The sequence below is a fragment of the Pteropus alecto genome, unplaced genomic scaffold (assembly GCF_000325575.1).
Source record: "Pteropus alecto unplaced genomic scaffold, ASM32557v1 scaffold3, whole genome shotgun sequence".
NCBI classification, from domain to species: Eukaryota; Metazoa; Chordata; class Mammalia; order Chiroptera; family Pteropodidae; genus Pteropus; species Pteropus alecto.
Window position 1 is genome coordinate 43601264 of NW_006442484.1, and position 22116 is coordinate 43623379.

A 22116-nucleotide genomic window follows, 5' to 3' on the forward strand; every position below is an offset into this window, starting at 1 on the left:
ACTTAATCTAGCAAACTCTACAGCCAGTCACTGAACATTTCCAACGGCGCTCTGTATTTACACACCAGATGTTGTTCTCCAGAACCTGTGTGCCTTGGTTACATGATTTGAATATCAATTTCACATTCATGTTTGAGGCTTCTTTTAACTGGTGAAAACAAAACTGCCTCTTCAGTGACTCTGTTTTAAAACAACTTCAACTATTTACTATATTGAACAGAGAAGTTTAGAGTGCTGGTCATCCTCATACCATAGTTGTATCAGCAGAATCCCATTGAGCAAAGTGCACACGTGCTAATTTAATTATAAATGAGAATTCCAGATTTTATTTGATTCTGACCCTTTCCCATTTTGTTCTAGATAAACACCATTAGCAAAAGAAAAAGTCTAAGGCATACTTTCCAGAGACTTTTTGTTTAAACAATCACATTAAAAAAAAAGAAGAAGAAATATTGCATGTTCAAAGTAGGTGTTTTCTGAAAGAGCAGGAGAGGACAGTTGTTAACGTGGGGGCATGTTAATTTTAGAAGTTTGCAGTCCATAAACTTTTAAAGTGATACCTAGCTAGGAAACCAGTCTGGTTATTTAGAATTTTCGATGTCTTTTCAAAAATAGGTGAGCACCCAGGACTCATTTGTCAGTAAAAGAAGTTGTTCTTTTTGGAAACCCACTCCTAAAAAAACACTATATTTTTGCTTTTTATTTTTTTTATTTTTTTCAGACTTGCTCTAAAAATTTAGCCTCTGATATTATCAAAGTCCCTAGCCCTCCCCAGCTTCTTATCCTTCATTGCTTCCTAACACATGGCAAGACTAACCAGCCTCGCACAGCCCTAAAATAAATGTGTTGCAAATTCCAGAAGTGGATCCTGGGATTCTTCCTTCTAAGCTGGTAAACTTTGCTAGACAGGCAATTGTTTCCCTCTCTGTTTTATAAGACAAGGAAATTTTCTCCCTCCTTATGATGACTTCTTTTGAAGGACCAAATCAGAGGAGTGTTTAGTATGTTACACACACACACACACACACACACACACACAAGATTTGAGGAAAGCAAAAATCATTGAAAGCATAAGACTTATGAGAACACAAGGCCTAGCCACCCTTAAAAACCAAAACTATTCCTAATGACGATGCAGAAAGGATTACCCTTAGAAGCTTCTCAGCCAAAACCAGGGTCGCAAATAGAGTTAAGAGAGAGCATCACTTGTCTGTGAGCCCTGTTCCAGCACTGGCCCAGCCCAGGTAATGGCTTTTCATTGTTTGTAAAAGAAAAGGCAGGAAAAGTACACAAGTCTTATCCAAATTTCTCTTCTGTACACTAAAAATAGAAAATTTCCTTGTGAGCAGTTTAAATGTGAGGACGTCTCAATATAAAATGAATTGGAAAATATTTTTAAGGTTGAAAGATCACAATATTTGGCCTGCATCTCTATAACTGATATTTTCAAGCATAGTTTAATGTATTTTTAGACCTCCAAATGACTTCCTCGACAACGTTACTTTTTTGTGCCAAATGTCATTGTGTTTAGTGTAGGAAAAGCTGTTGTCCTATCTCATACCACCTACTTTTTGATACATTCCTGAATCTGGTGAATTAATAATAGGAAATCATGAAACGTGCTCATCCTGGAATTACACTAAAGACCTCATTTGGGCTTCAGAACCCAGCACTTAATGACACCATCCATCCCTGACAGTTTTACATTCCTCACATGGCTCCCTCAGCTACAGTCAAGCTCTTCAGAGACTCAGAATGGGAATAAAATGAAACTGCCCTATTTTTCCAGAGTTAGAACTCTTGGAGAAATATAACTAGTACCTTATTCAATTTTGGACATTTTCCAACTGAATATTTTGGAATAAAGAATGACGTAAATCTTTTTCTGGTGCTATTCCCCAAGCTCTTGGTTTTGCATTTTCCCTCAAAAGACCCAGTCTGTCTTCGTGTGTGGGTGCACGCAGTGTATTGCGCATGCAGGTCAAACTCCAAAGGGGGGCCGGGAGGAGGGGAGCGTGTGAGGCTGTTCATCTGGATGTTTTGGGGCCTCGTGCATTTGATTTATTTGAGGCCGATCCCCTATTCCCATTCTCCTTAGGAATGCCAAATCCATTAATTTACTTGCTCTTCCTATCCCTTTCCCTCTCCAACCCCAACACTGGAGGAGAGGTAATTGCGACAAATTGAGGGGCTTCATTTCCTGCTCAGCACTCTCACTGGCCCCCTTCCCCCTCCCCTGTGAAGGCAGTATGTCAGGTGTGATTGCATACCTATTCTTGTTCTTCTTTTACTTACAGTGTTCGCTAGAATCATTCCTTTCTGGGATGCCCCTTACCTTTTCCTAATCACTTCTGTGACTCAAATAGAATTATTCAGTAGCTCTTCGAAAGAAGTACCTTAACACACTTGATTAAAAGCCCAAAGAGGCTTCAGTGAATATTTTTTCTCCTGCTTGAGCAGCATCTGCCAATTTCCCTGATTTTTGTGCTAATTATCTTCGTATTAGCCAGAATTCGTTTAACATGTTATGGTTTGAATAAGACTGAGCACCGATTGAGGAAATAGTAGATATAGAGTTGAAGGTGTATAGGGTTTACTTGAATAGAGTATATGTCCTCATTCTACATTCTTATTTAGAAAAGGTTCTCTGTTTTTGTTTTTAGAACAAGCGATAACTAAATCAAAACTGCTGAATTCATTTGCTTCTGCCATGGCTCCACACTAAAATATGGCATGTCACATTCTCTCTCAAACTTCAGCTTTTCATTCTCTAAAGTTACATGGGGTTAAGAGCTGATCTTAAGGGTGAGACAGCAAGTTCATGGTCTAGCTTTGCCACTGGATAACTGAGTGCCTTCGGGCAAGTTGACTTAACTTTCTTAAGCCTTAGTGTCCTCATCTATAAAATGAGGATGATATGTATACATCAGGATTGATATTAATCATGACAACATAATGTAAAGGGTTTAACAGAGTACTTGGGACATAATCTATTGATAAATGATAGTGGTTATTATTATTATTGATAAAATCATAATTGTTTTCATACTTCACAAAATATGGGTAAACTCAAATTTTGATGCTCATTTGTATAAATAGAGAAAGTAACTGAGTGTAAAAATCTCCATTACTCGGTGTTTAAAGAGAAAACAAAATCATGGGCTGTTTTCAGCCTTTCCAGAATCAGTTTGCTTTTTTGGGCATTCAGGTGCAGATTTATTAATCATACTGATCTCAAGGAGTGCAGAGAGATGGACACACACATAAATTCTCTGTCTCATACACACACACTCTCAGCCTATATATATGTATGTGAAGTGTTTACTACATTTTAAAATATAGTATAATAAATTGTGTTATTGGTAGATAAAAATGAATTCCTTAGGCTGACTCATTTTGAGGGATTTCTCTAAAACATAAAATCTAAATGTTATAATTTTGCAAGTACCTACCATTGTGGGGTAAGTGGTTTAGCCAGTGATTTAGATTCGGGGCCTGATTTTTTTTTTATGATGAGACCATTATTGAACCTTTAAAAATATGGGTGAATTTCCAGTTATTACAGAGAAATTTATCAGAGATTAAAGGTAGGAAGAGTTTTGACTAACAATATAAAATCTAATTCATGGGAATACATGACAATTCTAATAACTTGCAAAATAAAGTTAGGCCTACTGGTTTCATAAAATTTTAAGTCTGGCTCTAGATGCTCTAATTTCTAAACCAGAATTTTTTAATTAAAAAAAAGTATATAATATATGGAAGGAGTCCTATGCATGAATATATACGTTTTGCCCAAGTTTCTACAGATGGGGTTGGTTGTGTCTGGTAATTGGATACAGTTAAATATTAGATAAAGTTTCAGTAATATGCCAAAAATATAAAGTACAAGAATAAAAATTCCATTTTCTTTTTGTTCCAGGTTCTCTGGGAGATGCTAACAAGGGAGGTCCCCTTTAAAGGTTTGGAAGGATTACAAGTAGCTTGGCTTGTAGTAGAAAAAAACGAGGTAAGACTACGATTCTCCATTCAGGTACATAGATCAGAAAACAGTATTGGGGTTTTGCAAAAGACTTTTTCATCTTCTTCAAATTGAAAGTAAGTTCACGCTTATGGAAAGATTAGCAGTAGGAGCTAACACAAAGGGTCAAAGTGATGTTATTCCTCATGAATGGACCCTTTACATCTAATTGTTGCAGCTTCACGTCGTGATGCTGTAGATCAAAAATTGTACAAGTACTGTACTAGTTTCTCAGTCTCAATTGTAAAACCTAGGGGTTTGTTCTTAGTGATGAAAGAAGCCATTGCGTCCAAGGTAGGGGAACAGTTTAACTCCATCTCCTGCGTTTAGGACATCTTTTTTACTGGCCGGGAGTTGATATATCTGTAAGAGACCTTCAGCTACTTCAACTTACCTCTCCCAGCAGGAGTCACTATAGTACAAGAAACTGTCGCTTAGATGAGAATTTCAAAAAATAAAAGAAGAAAAAATAGTTTCAAAAAAGGGAAAAATTACAGTTTTGCCACCTACGTTGAACACTACATTGAAGATGAGCTCCTCACTGGAATTGGCGAGGCAGTGGCATAACTGTTCGCTTCTTCATGCAGAGCCTTTCCATTTCAAAAGAACTTCAGTGGCGTAAACACCGTTTGTGCTGTGTCCCCAGCCTCGCTTTTCTTCTTCCCACAAATTGAGGCTTTCAGTTAGTTGGACCTATGAGCCTACATCAGAGAACACGGTACATTCATATCAAAGAGAGCAACTACATTTTGAAAGGTTTAAAATTGTGACTGAAACGCACAGCCATGGAAATTTTTAGCATAAGGATGAAGCATCCAATATCAATGTATTATAAGAACTTAAGTCATGGAATGGAGGCATGCAGTTGTCTTTGCGCTGCAAAACAACTTCATTTCACAAAGCTTCTTCATTTCCAAACCTTACTCGTGCCCTCCCGCAAAGGATGAGAGTGCAACCTAAGGATAAAAAAAATTTGCAAAAGGTGATTATATAGAGAGTGTCCCTTTTTAATGCATTAAAAGAATTAGATTGATCTGCTCCCCATGTGAGCACCGGAACAAACTACATTAATCAAAAAGCTGCTATTGACTAAGAGAAACCGAGTTTCCATATTTTAGATCACATAATCCAGAGTTACCTTATTAATTTGTCCTCCTGAGCCATTGAGAATGGATGAAATGTTCATGATAGCTGAACTTGATGGGAGAGAGCTGCCAATTTAAAAACAACGAAAAGGGGTTATATTCAAGAATGTGTCCTACTCATTGTTTCACAAGAGCTGCTCTGTTTTAATTAAATGTGATAGGAATTCATGATGTGCTGTTAAATCAGACCTCATATATAGGATGACTGATATTTTCATGATAGGAGAACCCACTTGTTTCTGTTCTGTTTCTTTTGCCAGTGAGGTGATTAGATATTTGAGTCTCGGTTTACAAATGAGAGTGAAGAAAATTATTGACCTTCTGTTGACTTTGGAGCAGATCACTCAATGTAATTTTTCCCCTCTACATGGTTTCAAGATAAACTAGAAGAAAGCTTTTTAAAAAGCTAACTGGACCCTCCAAATATGTACAAGAGAGACTAATTAATATTTGTAAATAACATTTCATCTAAAGGACGGCAAAATGGGTATGAATCTGAAGCCCTTTCAAAACATTGGCGTATTCATCAAGGAATTTTAAAGCTGAAGAGAAAAATTAATTTAGAAACTTCCTTTGTGTAGCTGACTTGAGGGTTGGGAACCACCCATAAATAACCCTTAGAACCTCCTCAACATGTACGTGATCTCCCCCTTCCTCCCCAGGGATCCTGTACAGTAAAGTGCACTGTTTTATCTATGGTATGATATGATGACCTGCTAAAACTGATGGAGACTACTCAAATACCCCCCAAACTGTATTTATTAAATATAATAGTAAATTGAAAGAAACCCAGATGATGAAATAAATTTTCTCAACTTCCTAATGAAGTTAAGGAAAATTGGATATTACAAAGATATTTACTTGTCTATTCTCATTCTGCACAGTATTTATTTGTCAAAAATATGAAAATTAAGTTTAAAAGTAGTTTCCATTGTCATCATTCAAGAGGGTGTCTTCATTTCACCTCAGAAGCAGAGGTACTTATTTCTAAAATGAATTCTTCGACATAGCATTAAAGGAATTCCCAAGGATTTATTTCATTTCATAACAAAATTGAGAATTTGACTTAAATATGTTACAAATCACCTAAACTTCAATTTTTTTTTAAACAGGACTTATTTAAACAAAGAATGATGTGTTTAAACTTTCAGAGAGACATATCAAATGTGACTAGTGACCCTAGAATATACCTATATCCAAATATTAGGATTACCTTTTCTTTTTAATGTTATAGTCTGAAATAATGGGAGACTCACAGGAAGTTGCAAAAATATTACAAAGAATTTTGTGTACCCTTCACCCACCTTCCCCTGCTGGTGACATATAGGTATAGTACAATAGCGAAACTTGGAAATTAACATTGATACATTCATTACTCTTTTTCCTCCAATTACAGTTGACATTCAATATTATATTAGTTTCAGGTATACAGCATAGTGGTTAGACATTTATATAACTTACAAATTGATCCCCTCGTAAGTCTAGTACCCACACGGCAACATACATAGTTATTACATTATTATTGACTATATTCCCTATGCTGTACCGATATATTTTTCTTAACTAGACTGTAGACCTTACTTGGTTTCACCATTTAAGATTGCTTTTTGCATCTATAGGAAGAGCAATACATTCTAAAAATTATACCTGAAGGTCATTGCTTCTACAACCTTAATTATGAAATAAGGTCTTTAAATAATTTTTCCTAATATGAAATCCTATTAATACTAGATCCATAAAGCACTGTTAAACTTTACAAAGCAAACAACCCTTAGAGAAGGCATGAAATTTAGAGGGCATTACTAATAAATTTTTTAAATGTAACATATATATTTGCCTTTGTAATTTCCATAAATCTCAATTAGTAGTCATTTAGAATGTTCTGGCAGCATAATTTTTATATTTATAAATACTTAAATTCTCATATAAAATATGTTTCGTTCTAAGTAGCAAAACTACTATTTTTGATTAACATAGAAATCCTCAAAAAACTTAATTCATTGTTCTTGACTATACTTAAGATAATAAACTTATCTTAAATGATTTTTGCATCTTTCATAGAAAATGGTGCAAAAAAGAATATGGTCTTTAAAAATGTCATGCCTAATTTAGTTGGGAAATATTTTAATTTTAAATTTGAAACTTTTTATTTTTAATTATTTAAGTTTTAAGCAGTATTGCAAACCTAGTGCTAATAATCTGATTACTTCAGAATGTTTTAATGCATTAGGAATGCCCACAGTTATGTAATCGGGACTTAAGTATTTTGGATTTTGTTTTAAATACTTTTTAATGCACCAAAATAATCCATTACATAAAGTGTCTCAGTCTAGATTTGAGTCTAGATTTAACTGATAATTTGAATGTCATATACTTTAAAATAATTTTGTCTCCTTGAATATAATGCCTCAGATATGATATCTAAAAAGTTTGTCAGTAAGAAAATACAATAGAAATGCTCAACATTCATATTCATCCAGTTCACATTTTAGTTCTTAGAAAAAATGTTGAGATAAGTGGTGTTGAAAATATTACCCTTTATGAAAAGTTATTTTTCGTTACACATGGGGCACAGTCAGTTGCATAATTGCAATTGCTGTCTGTTTTTATTAGTTGCCACCCCCAACCATCTTATTTTTTTAAGGAAACACCTGATTTTTCTTTTGATCTTCATAAAAAAGTTTCCAGTTCACATTACATTAAAATAATAATACAGTTGATTACATTGTGCTCTATTCTACAAAATCACAAGGCTCAAAGTTTAAAAAATGCTTAGCATAACCTCTAACTTAGGGCTGTTTTTTTTTTTTTTTTTTTACTTTGTCCTTTTTTATTTTAAGGCTATCTGTAATTCCAAATATAGTGTTTTCTTGCCAAGGCAACTATTTTTCTAGTTTTACAGATGGCCTCCCCTAAATCCAACTAAATTCAGTTTTAAGTTTTTTATTTGCAAAACTTCTTTGGCAAACAATACCATGGAGTAAATCTCAGTACTTCTTAGCACAGTAGTTCTCAGCTCCATCACACCCAGTGCTCTTTTTTATAACTGCTGTGTTAACGCCCCCTCTACCTCCTGAAATGAAATCCAGAGGTAATATAACCTACCTACACACATTGTATTTAATATCAATAATAATGCTCCAACTGTAATATAAAGAAGAAATTAATGGAATTATGTATTGCAGTGTGTAAATGCTTAGGCATGACCACAGTGGAAGAGATCATGGAGCAGTTTTTGATACTTGCACCTATGCAGCTACAAATGCAGAGTAGAGCTGAGTTAATGACTCCAGTACCATGAGCAACGCTGTTGTTGGTGACATTTTCCAAAAACTTTGGTTAGGTTACATATAATGCAAAACTCAATCTACCCTTGATTTATTTTATTTGGTAATAGCATTCTTAGAAAGTTAAGTACGTTTAAAAAGTGTTCAAAACATATTTTGTGTTTATTTGCAAGTCAGAGTTAGAGTCCAGGCTCAGAAAGCTGTAAACCTCACTGTTCACTTGTTTTACTTATGTGTATGCACATGGGACATTCGAAATTTGATGGAATGTAGGAGAATCCTTAATCATGTAGGATTTTATGGCATGTTGAAGGATGGCAAGTATTCATGACCTGTTCCAGGTGCAGCCCTCTAGTCTTAAAACGACCAGAAGAATACCTCCCTAGATTTCTAAAGGAACCACTACAATGTTAGAACAGGACTGATGCTCATTATAATCTTTGTTGTATCAGGTCCTACATTTTATGGGTTTGACTAAAACTAAGTCCTAATGAGTCATACACTCAGAATGTCTTATTTACCAATGAGAAAATGCACTCTTCTTTAAAATTATCTCGGAGGATCGGGCCTGGTTAGTACTTGGACGGGAGACCTCCTAGGAAGACCAGGTGCTGTAGGCATAAAAAAATTTTAAAAATAAGGGATTGTAAGCAGACAAGGTCCTTGCAATCTGTGAGGTCAAACAAGGGTTGCCGTGCCTTAAAAAATAAATAAATAAAATAAAATAATCTTGGGATTGTCTGTGCTGAAGATGTTTTCAGAGTTGTACATCTACTGCCAAAGCTGAACTGGTTTCCAAGTTACCCGGCCTGTTTGCATATTTCATAGTTGCCTATAAAAGTGCAGTGATAGATTTGCTGTTTTAGGTTTAGTATTTAAGTTCAAACTTGCCCCTCTCCTGCTGTAGTTTCTTTTAAACTTGATTCTACATTTATAGCATTAGCTGTGCTGACTCTGATCCTCTTTAGGGGAAAAGTGTAAGCGTCTTCAGAGATTAGATACGAATCTAAACATAAATTCTCATCTGCCATATATTAAAAAGTGTAAAATTTAAATTTAATGTCTTGTTCATGCTCTTAAACTAACTTTTTTATGACCCTTCAATTAGTATTTGCTCTTTTTAATGAGCGTTTTATTTTGTTTTGTTTTTACTTTCTCTGTTGTAGAGATTAACCATTCCAAGCAGTTGCCCTAGAAGTTTTGCTGAACTGTTACATCAGTGTTGGGAAGCTGATGCCAAGGTATATATATATATTTTGTTGTTGTTGTTGTTGTTGCTGTTGTCATTGTCATTGTTTGTTCAGAATTCTGAAATTTCATTTGTTTGGCTTTGAGGTTTTTTTACCACCTTCCCCCGCGCTCCCCGCCCCCAGCTTTTTTTAGACAGCCAGGAATATTTACACTGGTAGGTTCAGTGTGGGGATGAGGCTCAGACTTCGAGTTTTCACAATGGAGTAATAAAATCCGTTACAAAGCAAAGCTGGACTGCAGTTCTTGCTCCCCAAACTGATTGTAAGGCTTTTTGTTCACATCTGCCTATCTTGATCCTGGAAGCTCATTGTTGGCTCTTTCTGACAGCACTCTGGCATTCTTGACTCAATAAAGAGAAATTTGTTCCTTTCTTTTTAATCTTTAATAATAACTATTGCACCTTCCTGTTATAAAGATGGCTAACACACAGTGCTTATTATATGTCAGGCATTGTTCTAAGTACTTTATGTCTATTAGCTTACTTATTCCTCACAATATCTCTGTGAAATATAGGTACTGTTATTATCCCCATTTTATAGATGAAGAACCAAGGCACACAGCAGTTAAGTAATGAGCTCAAGGCCACACAGCTAGTAAGTGGTGGGCCTGGACATGAACCCAAGTCCTTGCTGTTGACCACTACACTGTATTGCCTTTCTAACCAAACACCAGGCAAGAGTAGCACTTACAGAGAATCTTAATACGTACTTCCTGCCCAGTTTCAGTGATGTTTTTTAGGCTATCACAATAGAGTTGGAGAAATTCCAAAATTTAGACTTTCATGTGGTTATCACATTTAAGCATGAATGGTCCATTTCCTTTCTTTGCAAAGATCATTTTAAAAGTCCCTCACATACATAAGGAAATATTTGTAGATAAAATGATAGGCTAGTCTTGGATTTGCTTCAAAATAAAGTGAAGAAGATGAATGATGGTATAGGTGAAATAAGATTTATCATGATAATTTTTGAAACTGAGCGATAGGTACATAGAGGTTCATTGTGTTATTTTCTCTACCATTGCGTTTGAAATTTTCCATAATAAAAAGAAGAAATAAAAAAGATTCTCACAGATTAAACCCTACAATAAAAGTGAAATATACTCAAGAAAGGAATTAAAGTTTCATAGTTCCAATTCATCCAGTTTTTCATGGAATAGATATATTGCAAACTAACCTTTTAAATAAAGATCTAAAAAGAAAATCTTAAGAATGGAATTTCTTCCTTAATTTAAACCCAGTTTCAGTCTGACCCTCAAGAAGAATGAGTGATAATATATGCCATGTTCTTCCACATATTTCTCTGGTGGGGATAACTCATAAACAATTGGTGAGTATGGGAATTGTGTTAGTGTAACTTAGAATTCCCAGCGAGTCATATGTGAAGTTTCCCAGCACACTGATCTGCACTACAAAGTGAGAACAGCTAAACCTCAGGTACAGCAGTGTGGCCAGTGGTGCAGCAAGCGACACGGAGCTATAAGGCCCTCTCACCCAACGTGCTACCTGTTGGCTGGGCTGCCCAGGGCTTTGTCCTGTTAGGGTTTGTTGCCTTTCCTCTCATAACCAGCAGCCTCAATCTTTGCTTTCATTTCTATACATTAAACTGCCTTAACCCTTTTTTAGACTTCTATATTAGTATTTTTTTTTTAATTAAAGAATTTAACATATTTTTTAACTGTTAGTATTTCTGTTTAGGACAGCTGTTGTTTTTATTAGTATGCTGTGACAAAGTTGCATAGGTTTTGAATGGTCAGCCCTGCCCCTGTTTAGGCCCTATTATTTTAGAGTGTAATTTTGCAGAGTATGGGAATTTTTAAGCAGTAAGAGAAATGCCTGCACTTTGCAACTAATCCAGTAGAAACTATAAGTGGCTATTTGCAAGCATGCTCTAGAACAGTTATTTTATACTGTTAAAATGGTGTCATAGTACCCTGCCCTTTTCATATTCTTTCTACCAGTTATATGTCCATTGTGGCACATACAATCATTTTGTCAGTATTTTCCTCTCTGACATTTAAGCAGAAATTTCACCTGAAATTATTTGCATTGAATTAGATTAGTGCAACTCGATCTCTATAATTGTAATTATATTTCAATATGCAAAGCAGGTTTTGAATTTCTTAATCAGAAACTCTGTACTACAGTAATTAAAATTGTAAGAATATACATTTATGGTGCATTAATTAAATGACAGTATAAACAGCTAACACAATAAGGACATTAGGCCCAGTGTTGGTGCCGTGAAGTCAGCATGTCTTTAACATGTAGTAAGCTGACCCTTCTTTAGGACCATAGTAATCTTGTGTTCTAGCTATGTGAAGTATAAAGTTTGAGTTCTGTGTCCTAAATTTATGACATTTTATTCTGATAAAACCAATCTGTGGCCCCTGTGTTCGATCTGATTATACACCCAGCTGAGGTCCAGTTTCTTTCGTTGCTGATCTCTAGACGCAGCTTCCACACCTTCATTCCCTGAACGTGCTCTTCCTTCTTTTCTTCCCTGACTACTTTATCATCAAGCTTCCCTGGTCATTCTGTTTAACCCCAGCCCATAATTAGTGTTCCTTTTCCTAAACCATAATCTAAGCTTGTGCCTTACCTTGTACTGTTGTTGTATTTTTTTAAATATCTTTTCTCTATAAATGGATTCACAGGCTCTAAAAGGGAACAGAGCTAGTTTTTCTGTGTGTTTCCATATAGCACTTACATAAATTGAATAAGTAGATGCCCAAAGTTTATTTCCTGAGAGGTACATTTTAGTTCTCTGGCTATAAAGATGTAGCAGTTCAACCAGAAGTTGGTGCCAGTCCTGTGCCCGTATGTAGAGTTATGATTTTTTTAAATATTTTGGGGTTTTTTTTTTCAGTCCTTAAACTTTAGAGTATTACCACACAGATTAAAATATTTACCTCAGACCTATAAAAACACATTCTTTTGCAATGAAGAAGGTGAAATGTATACAAGAGAAAGCTGGTATTAGGTAAATGCCAGGTCATTTCATTGGTTTGCCCCAGGTGCTCAAAATATTTTATTGAAGAAAAGAAGGAAGTAAAGGTAGGTATTGGTTCAAGTTCTAAAGTGACATTTGTAAATAAGAAAAAAATAACAGTTAAAGCCCTGAGTTTGATAGGAAGTACTATCTTACTCTCGTGTGATAAAACATTTCGAAGGATTTAGGTGCCTAGTCCCTGGTTCTGTAACTTGCTTCCCATGTGATGCTGGGAAATTCATACTTTCCTGAGACTGATTTTCCTTATCCATAAATGAAGATAACAACTAAAGAAACACTGTTTGCAGATGTTCAATAAATGGTCCTAGTTAGGACTTTTTAAGTAAGCAAAGCCTACATAATACCTAAAAGGAAACTAAGTCCTTTCAGATGAACTTATATAAGACCCTAGTCCAAATGTTGTATTCTGTAACCAGAATACTCATAGAATAGTACCACAAAATTCTGTACTGTTATTACTTTATAAATGTTCACTTGGATAAATTCCATCTGAGAGCATTTTCTAGTGGTCAAATCATGATTTTTCTAGGGATATTTGTCATCCAGTTACAAAAGAATTTTACATTATTTCAAGAATGATTAAATAGAGGAAAAAAATTAGTCTTTAAAAATTCATTAGCTCCTCCTGCTGCTTTTTCATGCAAAATGAAAATCTTATATTTGTTATATAATTAGTTCTTGTGCAAATAATTGTAACATTTTTCCTTTTGCAACCTGACACATAGCAGGAGAAATTAAAGTGAACATGAAGTCAAAAAAAGACAAACAGAATATTTTTCAAATTTCCTACTTAAAGCATTTTCCTTTTTGCTTATTAGAAGGTTGAGTGCACATCAGTGACATTTTGCTACTTATGCCCTCCTCTTTGAAAAAAGAACATGCACACATACACACAGATACGTGCACACACACACACACACACACACACACACACACACCCTTAAAAGAGTACAGTAGTGGCAGAACTCAGAATAAATATCTGTTTTATATTCCTGAGAAATAGAAAAAATGCCTTTCTTAATGTAGGAAACGCTCAAGTCCTGAGAGCAAGCCACCTCAACGTTGTTCCTTCTTGTTTTTGTGCTCCTAAATTAAAATGCATGTTTTAATTGCTCCAACTGTAATTTGTTCAGAAATGGTATAATTATGTGGCATGATGAAGAGAGAATGTGCATCACCCTTTTATTATCTTTCTCCATTTTTGTTTTAACCTTTTGTCTCAACCTTGACTAGAGTCTAAAGAGATAGACTAGTGTAGTTACTTCTAGCTAAAGAAATACACCTAACCACTGCTTTTTCAATTTCTAGTGAATAGTACGTTAACGTTTCCTAGCAGCAAAGCTAGTTATAATGTGGAATAAACATTGAGAACAATGACTTTAAAATTGAGGAATTTTTCTGAGGAACTAGTTTAGGAAATTTTGTCAGTTCTGATAGATTGTTGAGTAGATTTTCCCCCAACAATTTATTACAAAATTTTCAAACATATGGAAAAGTTGAAAGAATTTTACAGTGATCACTGGCCTACCTACCATCTAGACTCAACTTTTACATGCTTGCTTTATCACAAAGATTTTTAAATTAAAGGGCTTAACTTTTGCCTTTTAGAAGTCCTTAATCATACCCAAAAGAGAGAATTAGTACTTTCTTTACCTGGAGAAAAACTAATTATTCCAGCTTTAGGCCACATGATAGAAAAATGATATCTGAGTCTGTTCTTATGAATAATTGATTGAAAATAAGGAAAACAGTTCCCTAAACCTGAGTGGTTTGGTGGTTATAAAATAATTAAATCAGGACATCACATCATATTTTATTTTGTTATAATGAGTTAAACTTATTACTAAGCTTGTGGATTTTCTCTTAAAGATCTACTTTCTTAATTCCCAACAAGTGATTATTTTCTCTTCTTCAGAAACGGCCATCTTTCAAGCAAATCATTTCAATTCTGGAGTCCATGTCAAACGACGCTAACCTTCCTGACCAGTGTAACTCATTCCTGCACAACAAGGCAGAGTGGAGGTAGGTAGGCCTCGTACAGTAGTCATATCCTCTGGCTTTAAAGGACCAAGACTAGCTTCAGTAAAGACGAGAACCAGAAAACTTGATGACAATGCTGATTTCTAAGTGCAGCTTAGAAATTAAGGCTTTTACTTTTATTTTGTTTTTTGGGTTAAAAATTTTTAGAGCTCTAGTAAGTCCTCCATTTCATGTGTATGCAAAAAAGAGTATAAGCTCATTGCCTTATCATATGTGTATTTGGAAAGACTATTGAATTCGTATCTTCTGAGACAAAAGACAGTTACCAGACATTTCTCTGTGTACATTCTGTTAGGAAGCTTTGGCCTCTGTCCAGTGAGAAATAAAAATACTGTTTGCCTGAATATTTGCAGAGCACTGTATCTGTTGGTGGAGAGGGTAAGGGAGACTATAAAAACATTTTTAAAGGGAAACTTTTGATGTTATAAATCCTATTAAATTTTGTCATGTGTAAAACAAATTTAGTAATGAGAAAATTGTATTGTGCGAGTGGAAGAACTAAGCCTGGGATGAGACATTTGAGCCAGGTCACATGATGCACGAATATAAATAGCATGTTTGGGAGCTGACATTATTCCTCCCTGACTCAGCAGAGATTTAAGTAACTACATCTCTCTGTTCCTGAGAGCTATGGCGGTACTGTGACGCCTTACGCCACCTGCTGATGCCAAATGAATACTGCATGCACTTTGAAAATGATGGAATTTGTTTACTCCTGTTATTAAACATGTCTTTGGGCTTTATGTTTGGTTGGTATTTTACAATAACCTTATTTATTTGTGTTCTTTTGAAATCTCTGTCAAAGGCCAGCGAGTTGAATGAATTTTTATTTATGGATACAAAAGTAAAACTACTCTAGTCTAGGTATGAGGGACTTTGTTCTGGGCTGAAATAATTATCAAAACAAAACTTGTAAGTAATACTTGTCTCATACAGTAAGAGTTCATTACAAATCTAATCAGATCGCTCCCTTTTAAATCCATATAATGGGTTCCTGTTACTCTAGAACAAAGGTCAAAATACTTAACAAGATTCACGAGACTCACTGTACTCTGGCCTCAGCAGCCTCATCTTAAGAGCATTATTCTGTCCTTTAGTTATGGCTCTGAGTCCCTCAACAGATTCATATTGCTTCCTCATTCAAAATTCTTACAAAATTTAGTTTCTTCTGTTTAAAACTCATTCCTGTTTCAAACACCACCCCTGAGCCCACCCCTAACGTGGCTCCTATTCATTATTCAGAGAGCAGCTGAAATAACATGTCTTCTAGGAAGTGTTTCCTGGCTTCAGACTAGATGAGGTTCCACTCTATGTGCTTGGAGGGTGTCTCCTTCATAGCTCATTACTACTATTGGAATTAATAAGTAATTCTGCCATTTATTTAATATGCGTCTCACTGACTAAAATGTAAGAGGGTCAGATAATCTCTTTTGTTCACTACTGTACCTACAGCATCTAGAACGTGCCTTGAACATAGTCATTGCTCAATAAATATGTGAGAAAGGGAATGCCACAGTAGTAATAATATAAAGAGACAATATGGTGTTACATAGGAGAATGTAAATACGTAAGTTAATTTGTTTGCCATGACAAACGTTTTCTTATATTCGTTCATTCAGATGTTCATTAAACTTCTGGTAGGACACGGTGCCCTCTTAGGTATCAGGGTTTGGTGATGAGCAGAACAGTCCCAACACACACGAAGTGTCCAGTATTAAATTACTAAATATAAATGTACAAATAGTTATTTCATTTCTATTTTGAGAAGTATTATGTCAGTGAAGTACTGGACATCTGAGAATATATAACCATGAAATCTAATCTTGTCTGAGGATATAATTAAAGGATTCCTTGAGGAAATGTTGTTTGATCTGTTACTCACAGGATTTGTAGGATTTTAATACCATTATTAGAGGTAGGGAGTCTTTTAAAGTATGTAAATAAAATCAGAAAACAGGGAAAGTTTAATTTTCTATATAAAAATACATTTTGAGAAAGGTAGTATTGGCCAAAAGTAATATCCTTCAAAATAAATTTCCAGAACAAGAACCATACTGTTACAACTTTTTTTTCCTGAGTGATAGATCAGCATTTCTAATAGTTTTTATTTCAGGATTCTATTAAACTCTGAAAAATTATGGAAGACTCCAAAGAGCTTTTGTTTAAATAAGTAACATCTGTCAATAGTTATCGCATTCAAAATTAGAACTGAGAAAAATGTAAATATGTCTTTATTGATTCATTTAAAACATAATAAATCCTGCTTCTACATTCAGCCTATGGCACTATCACATGACCTGAAGCCTCTGGAAAAGTCCATACACTTATGAGAGAATGAGAGTAGAAAAGGCAAATCTATAACCTCTCGAATCCTTTGAAAAGCTCATGGGTTCCCAGACTGCACTGTGAAAACCATCACGATAGACAAACAGTTAGTCATTAAAATAACATTTTAATTAAAATATACTAAAAGACGTGAAAAAGCATTTCACAAAAGGAGAAACCGAATGGCCAAGAAACATGAAATATGTTCAGCTTCATTTAGCAATCAAATAAATATAAGAGAACATAATTCATTTATCAGATCAGCAAAAATTTATATTATGAAAATCTCTGGTGTTGTAAACATTCTCATAGTTTGCTGTGGGAAAATACTACCTTTCTAAAAATGTATTCTAAAGAAATAAATCAGAAGATTGTGCAAGAATGTAAGGATACCTGTTTATCATTTATCACAGTATCATTAGAATTATAAAGCTGGAAATGGCATAAAGTTCATTAAAAGGAGACTTATTTTTGTTTTTATTTTTTGTGTTTTTCATGGTTTTTAAAAATTATATCTCTATTTACAAAATAGTATGGAGCCATTCATGATAATATAGACCTGATCAATTATTTTGAAATACAGGCTACAGTCCAGTATGTTTAGAATGATTTCATTTTTTGTAATTTTCTGTATAAGTATGTGCACATTGAGACAGATATCAAAAGTTCAGTGTTATCATTGGGTAATAAGATTATGGAAAAGCATTTTTTATTTATATATCTTTATTTTGCGCAGTAAGTTGAATAATCAATTTAATTTTTTAATGTTTTAAGGTGAAAAGATGAGGGAAATAAAATGATAAAACTCATACATTAGTAAAAGGTGAATAGTTGCCTGGGGGCTGCCTCATTGGCTCTCTTTCAGGAACTAGTCAATCCTGAGAGCTGAAAGAGTTTAGATCTTTAAAGCTTGAACCAGTAAACCTGTTTGAGAAGCAGCAGAGCTGTTTTAACTGAACTTGGCCATTGGTTAAAAACATGGGGAATGATAATAACATTAATTAGAATAACAATAAACACAGCTGGCATGTATTACATTTTTACCAGAGAGTTATACTTTATTTAGATTATTTTTTTTAATCCACATAGCATCCCTGACAAATTACTAATGCACAAACCGAGGCCCATAGGGTGGGAGGTGGGTAACCTGCCCCAGATCACGTCATATGAGGCAGAATGCAGGTGGTCTTATCCTACAGGCCTGCAGTGGCACACACATTATGCAGTGCTCTTCCTGAACTTGTGGCCAGTGTCATGCCATCTACTTATTAGCATGCAGCATTCACTTGACTAGGTTCCTTTTTAGCAAAGAGAGCTGTTACAGGGCATGATCGTTTTAGGTTATGATTAAGTTAAAAACAATTATCTCACTCAATACACTAAGTGCTGAAAAGAATGAAATGTTTGTCAGATCATCTGGATATTTCAAAAGACACATTCAGACCACTCCTTTCTCCCTGACTATGTCTGGTGTCTACAACCACGTGATTATTGTCCAAAGCATGTGTTATCAATTAAAGTCACAGCGAAGTTGGATTCCAGACCTGCTCTGGTGTTTCTGGCAAATGCTTGTTTTCTGGTAGAGTTTCCTCTATACAAAGACCAGATGGAACATCTAATTTTAGAAAATTAAATGATTATTCTGGAAATTCTTTTTAAAACTAGGTTATTAAAAACCACCTAAACGAGGTTCTTTCCTTTGACCTAATAAATGATAGGGAAGAGATTTAGGGTTAGACATTTCCTCATTCATCACATCTTCAGCTTATTTATCCCCTATTGACTTATTAGCGATAATGACAATGAACATTAAGAACAGAAAATAATGTGTCGTCCCGTTTCAGTTTCCATTACCCCATGTGATTGTCTACAGACCTGCGGTAATCTGCACTGAGTGAGCTGCGTGGCACTGTGGTGCAGCATTCAGAGCTATGTCTCTTGGCAAAACACTTTGTTGATTATGTTCTTGGTGATCAAAATACTCTCACTGTGGCATGCCTTCTTAAAAACAAAACACAGATCAAAAAAGTCTTTGCCATTTGGATATTAGCACAAATCATTTAATACATAACACTAAATTTAATATACACGTTATATATGTATCATGTAATATGTATAAAATAAAGCTGTTTTTACAAATTGACTTTTCTTTCTAAGTTTCTGTCTAATTAAAGAAGATAATTACAGTCCATTGGCTGTTTTGGGCATAGGGAAAATTGACACTAGTTGAAGTCAACCTTGGTTAGATTTGGTTTAACAGTAAAACCAAAATTTTCATCAATTAAAACACTTAAACTATATTTTTAGAACAGGAAGTTTATATAAAGGCATCAATAGATGCATTCGATGTAAAACAATGCATCACCAAATGGAATAGCAAGGGGAGCAGCTGTCTTTATGTTGCCCTGAGATTTGGGTTACTCTTTTATGGCATATCACCTTAAACATGCCTGTCAGGTCCTGGGGTGTCTGCAGGAGCAGTGTTGGAAAACTAGGCCTGACGAGACAGACTGAGGAAGAATATTTACTCAGTGAGTGTTTGTTTTCCTGTGTCCCAGCTTTCAGTTTACCTTGTTGATCTGTTTTCCAGAAGGGCTCAGAATCACATTGGGCTCCCAGAGCTGGAACTTGAGATGAATCCTTGGCTTAAATTACAAGTGAAATTGAATGTGTTGGCCATTTACCCTGATCAAAAAGAACATCAGTGAGATCGGTCTTGTGGCAGGAGAGTTGGGACTGGCTTGGCAGAAGCACTGCATAGACAGCAACCCAGGCCACTGCCATCTCGCCACCAACTATGCCCAGCTCTGCCGCCTCCTTTTATCACCCTTTTACCCTCTTATTTACTGAAGGTGGCTCATTTTTTCTATCTTATTTTGTTACAGAAGTTTAACCTAAGGTTTTCCACATCGATTTTTTTCCCTTGGTCCTCCATTTGAAAAATAAACACAAATTTATTTATGAATGAACATAACATTTATGTCTGAAATATCAGGGATAAAATTTGGATTTTATGAGTGTCATAATTCTGAAAGATTGCTGATTTAGTGGCTTTTTTTAGGGACTATAGTGTGACTTTACTGTAATTTTTTATAATTTTCAAATGGCACCAATAAAAGGTGCCATTTGACAGTAGATACTTTTATATGTACTTAGTACTTGCCTTGCTCTGAGGTACTTTCCAGACAACTAGCAGAGTGTCAGGTCCAAATCCAGATTCACCTCAGTAGCTGTTCTCTGAACTGGGTTTTGCCAATTAATACCCAGAACCTTTTTGTTTTCATTCATTTAGTTCTCATCCACAAAGGCATTGGAATAAGCTGTCCACTTATTCTGATTTTCCCTGGAGATAAAAGGGCAGATTTTGGTTATATACATTCATTGACTTAGATCTGGGGCTTCTACCTTCCATAGTCAAGGCCTCAACCAGAATTACGCAGTCTGTCATGCAGGTTTGTCTTAGTGGCACCTGGAAGCAGCTGTTGGCAGCACTCAACTGCTAATCTACAACAGTCACCTATTTCCAGTCTCTTCCTTCCTCTGCACCCTTCTCTCTGTGTGCCTTCTCCAGCCCTTCTTCCCTTGCATTTCCTCATTCTTCTCCCTCTTATTTTCCTCCCTTCCTCCTTTCCTCCTTCTCTCTGTCTGTCTCTCTGTCTCTCTCCCTCTCTTTCTCACCTTCTTTCTCTCATTTTCTCATTACTGTTGCTTTTCTCATAGGCTCTTCAGAAACTCAAGGGAGAGGACTTCCAGCTCTCAGAGCATAAATTTAGACTTAAACATTATAATAGCCCTGAAGGAGAAAAAAATTTGTACCATGCCATCTGATCAGTTTCAATTTCTATGAAAGACAGGTCTTTATAACTGGACATATTGTTCCAAGTGGTGAGGCTGGTCGCCCTATAGAGACTAAGGAGGGGACTTTTTAAATTTTTAGTTAAAAAGAACCTTAGAGTTCATCTGCCCAGGATTTCCCTCGCTTGCTCATTGGAAAAATTACCTGGATTTTTTATTAAGTAATGGAAATTCCTAGGTGCCACCCAGCCTTTCTGGATTATGAGCTCTAAGGAAGGGCCCTTGGAATCTATGTTATGTTTTTCTTGTTGTTTGTTTGTTTTAACAAGCTGCTCAGGTAATTATTAGGATTAGGAAAGTTTGGGAGTCCTGATATAAGATAACCACCACCCTTTAAAACTGAGGAAACTGAGTCAGCTTAATGAATTGATGGCTTGAGTTACTCAGTCAGTGAATAGGCTGTCATAAATTTACTGATAGTGTGATATTGATCACTTAACCTGAGTATAATTTTCCCGAGTATCATTAGCACCTGTTTCTTGGGGCTGTTATGAGAATAAGATGAGATAATACGCACAGCCCTTTGTGAAGAGCTAGGTGAATTTATTAAAGGGCTAAACTAGGACACCCGCTCCATAGCTTCGGCTCCACCCCAGTGGCTCTTCACACTTTGTTAAAGTATTTTGAACTTGTTTTTCCAAACTGGAAACTACCTGTTGATTTCAAGGGATATGAAAGATTTCTTAATCTCTGATAATTTACTGTTTGGTTTAAAAGCACAAGTCTTAAGCCTGTTACGTTAATTGAGCATTCTGATGGACTCGCTAAGCACTTAATACCTCTTGAGCAAAGTTGAGGCTTAAAACAGTTATCCCTGTGCAGGTGTGAAATCGAAGCAACTCTTGAAAGGCTGAAAAAACTAGAACGTGATCTCAGCTTTAAAGAGCAGGAGCTCAAAGAACGGGAAAGACGTCTGAAGATGTGGGAGCAAAAGCTGACGGAGCAGTCCAACACCCCGGTGAGTGTTCCCGACAGTTTACCTGTCCCCCACTTAGAAGGATGTGGCTGAGCATGGCAGCATGGCAACTCCCCTCCACCCCTCCCCCCTCACACTGCCGCCACCTCACTTTCTGCCTAACAGCTGTATATTAAAGGGCCCACGTTTATGCTCAGGCAGCGCTCATATCTCATTTCAGTGAACAAAATGCCAGAAATTTGGAAGAAAAGCTTATCCTATTTCT

General features: G+C 35.6%; 1 protein-coding gene across 2 annotated transcripts in view; it reads left to right on the top strand.

The window, feature by feature from the left end:
- Nucleotides 1-22116, top strand: part of MAP3K20 (mitogen-activated protein kinase kinase kinase 20) — a 141387-nt gene that overhangs the window by 75806 nt on the left and 43465 nt on the right. For both annotated transcript variants that reach the window (XM_015596639.2, XM_006921207.2), the window contains exons 7-10: nt 3923-4009; nt 9620-9694; nt 14631-14737; nt 21758-21893. In XM_015596639.2, coding sequence (XP_015452125.1) covers nt 3923-4009; nt 9620-9694; nt 14631-14737; nt 21758-21893 — 405 coding nt within the window. The remainder of the gene's footprint in view (nt 1-3922; nt 4010-9619; nt 9695-14630; nt 14738-21757; nt 21894-22116) is intronic.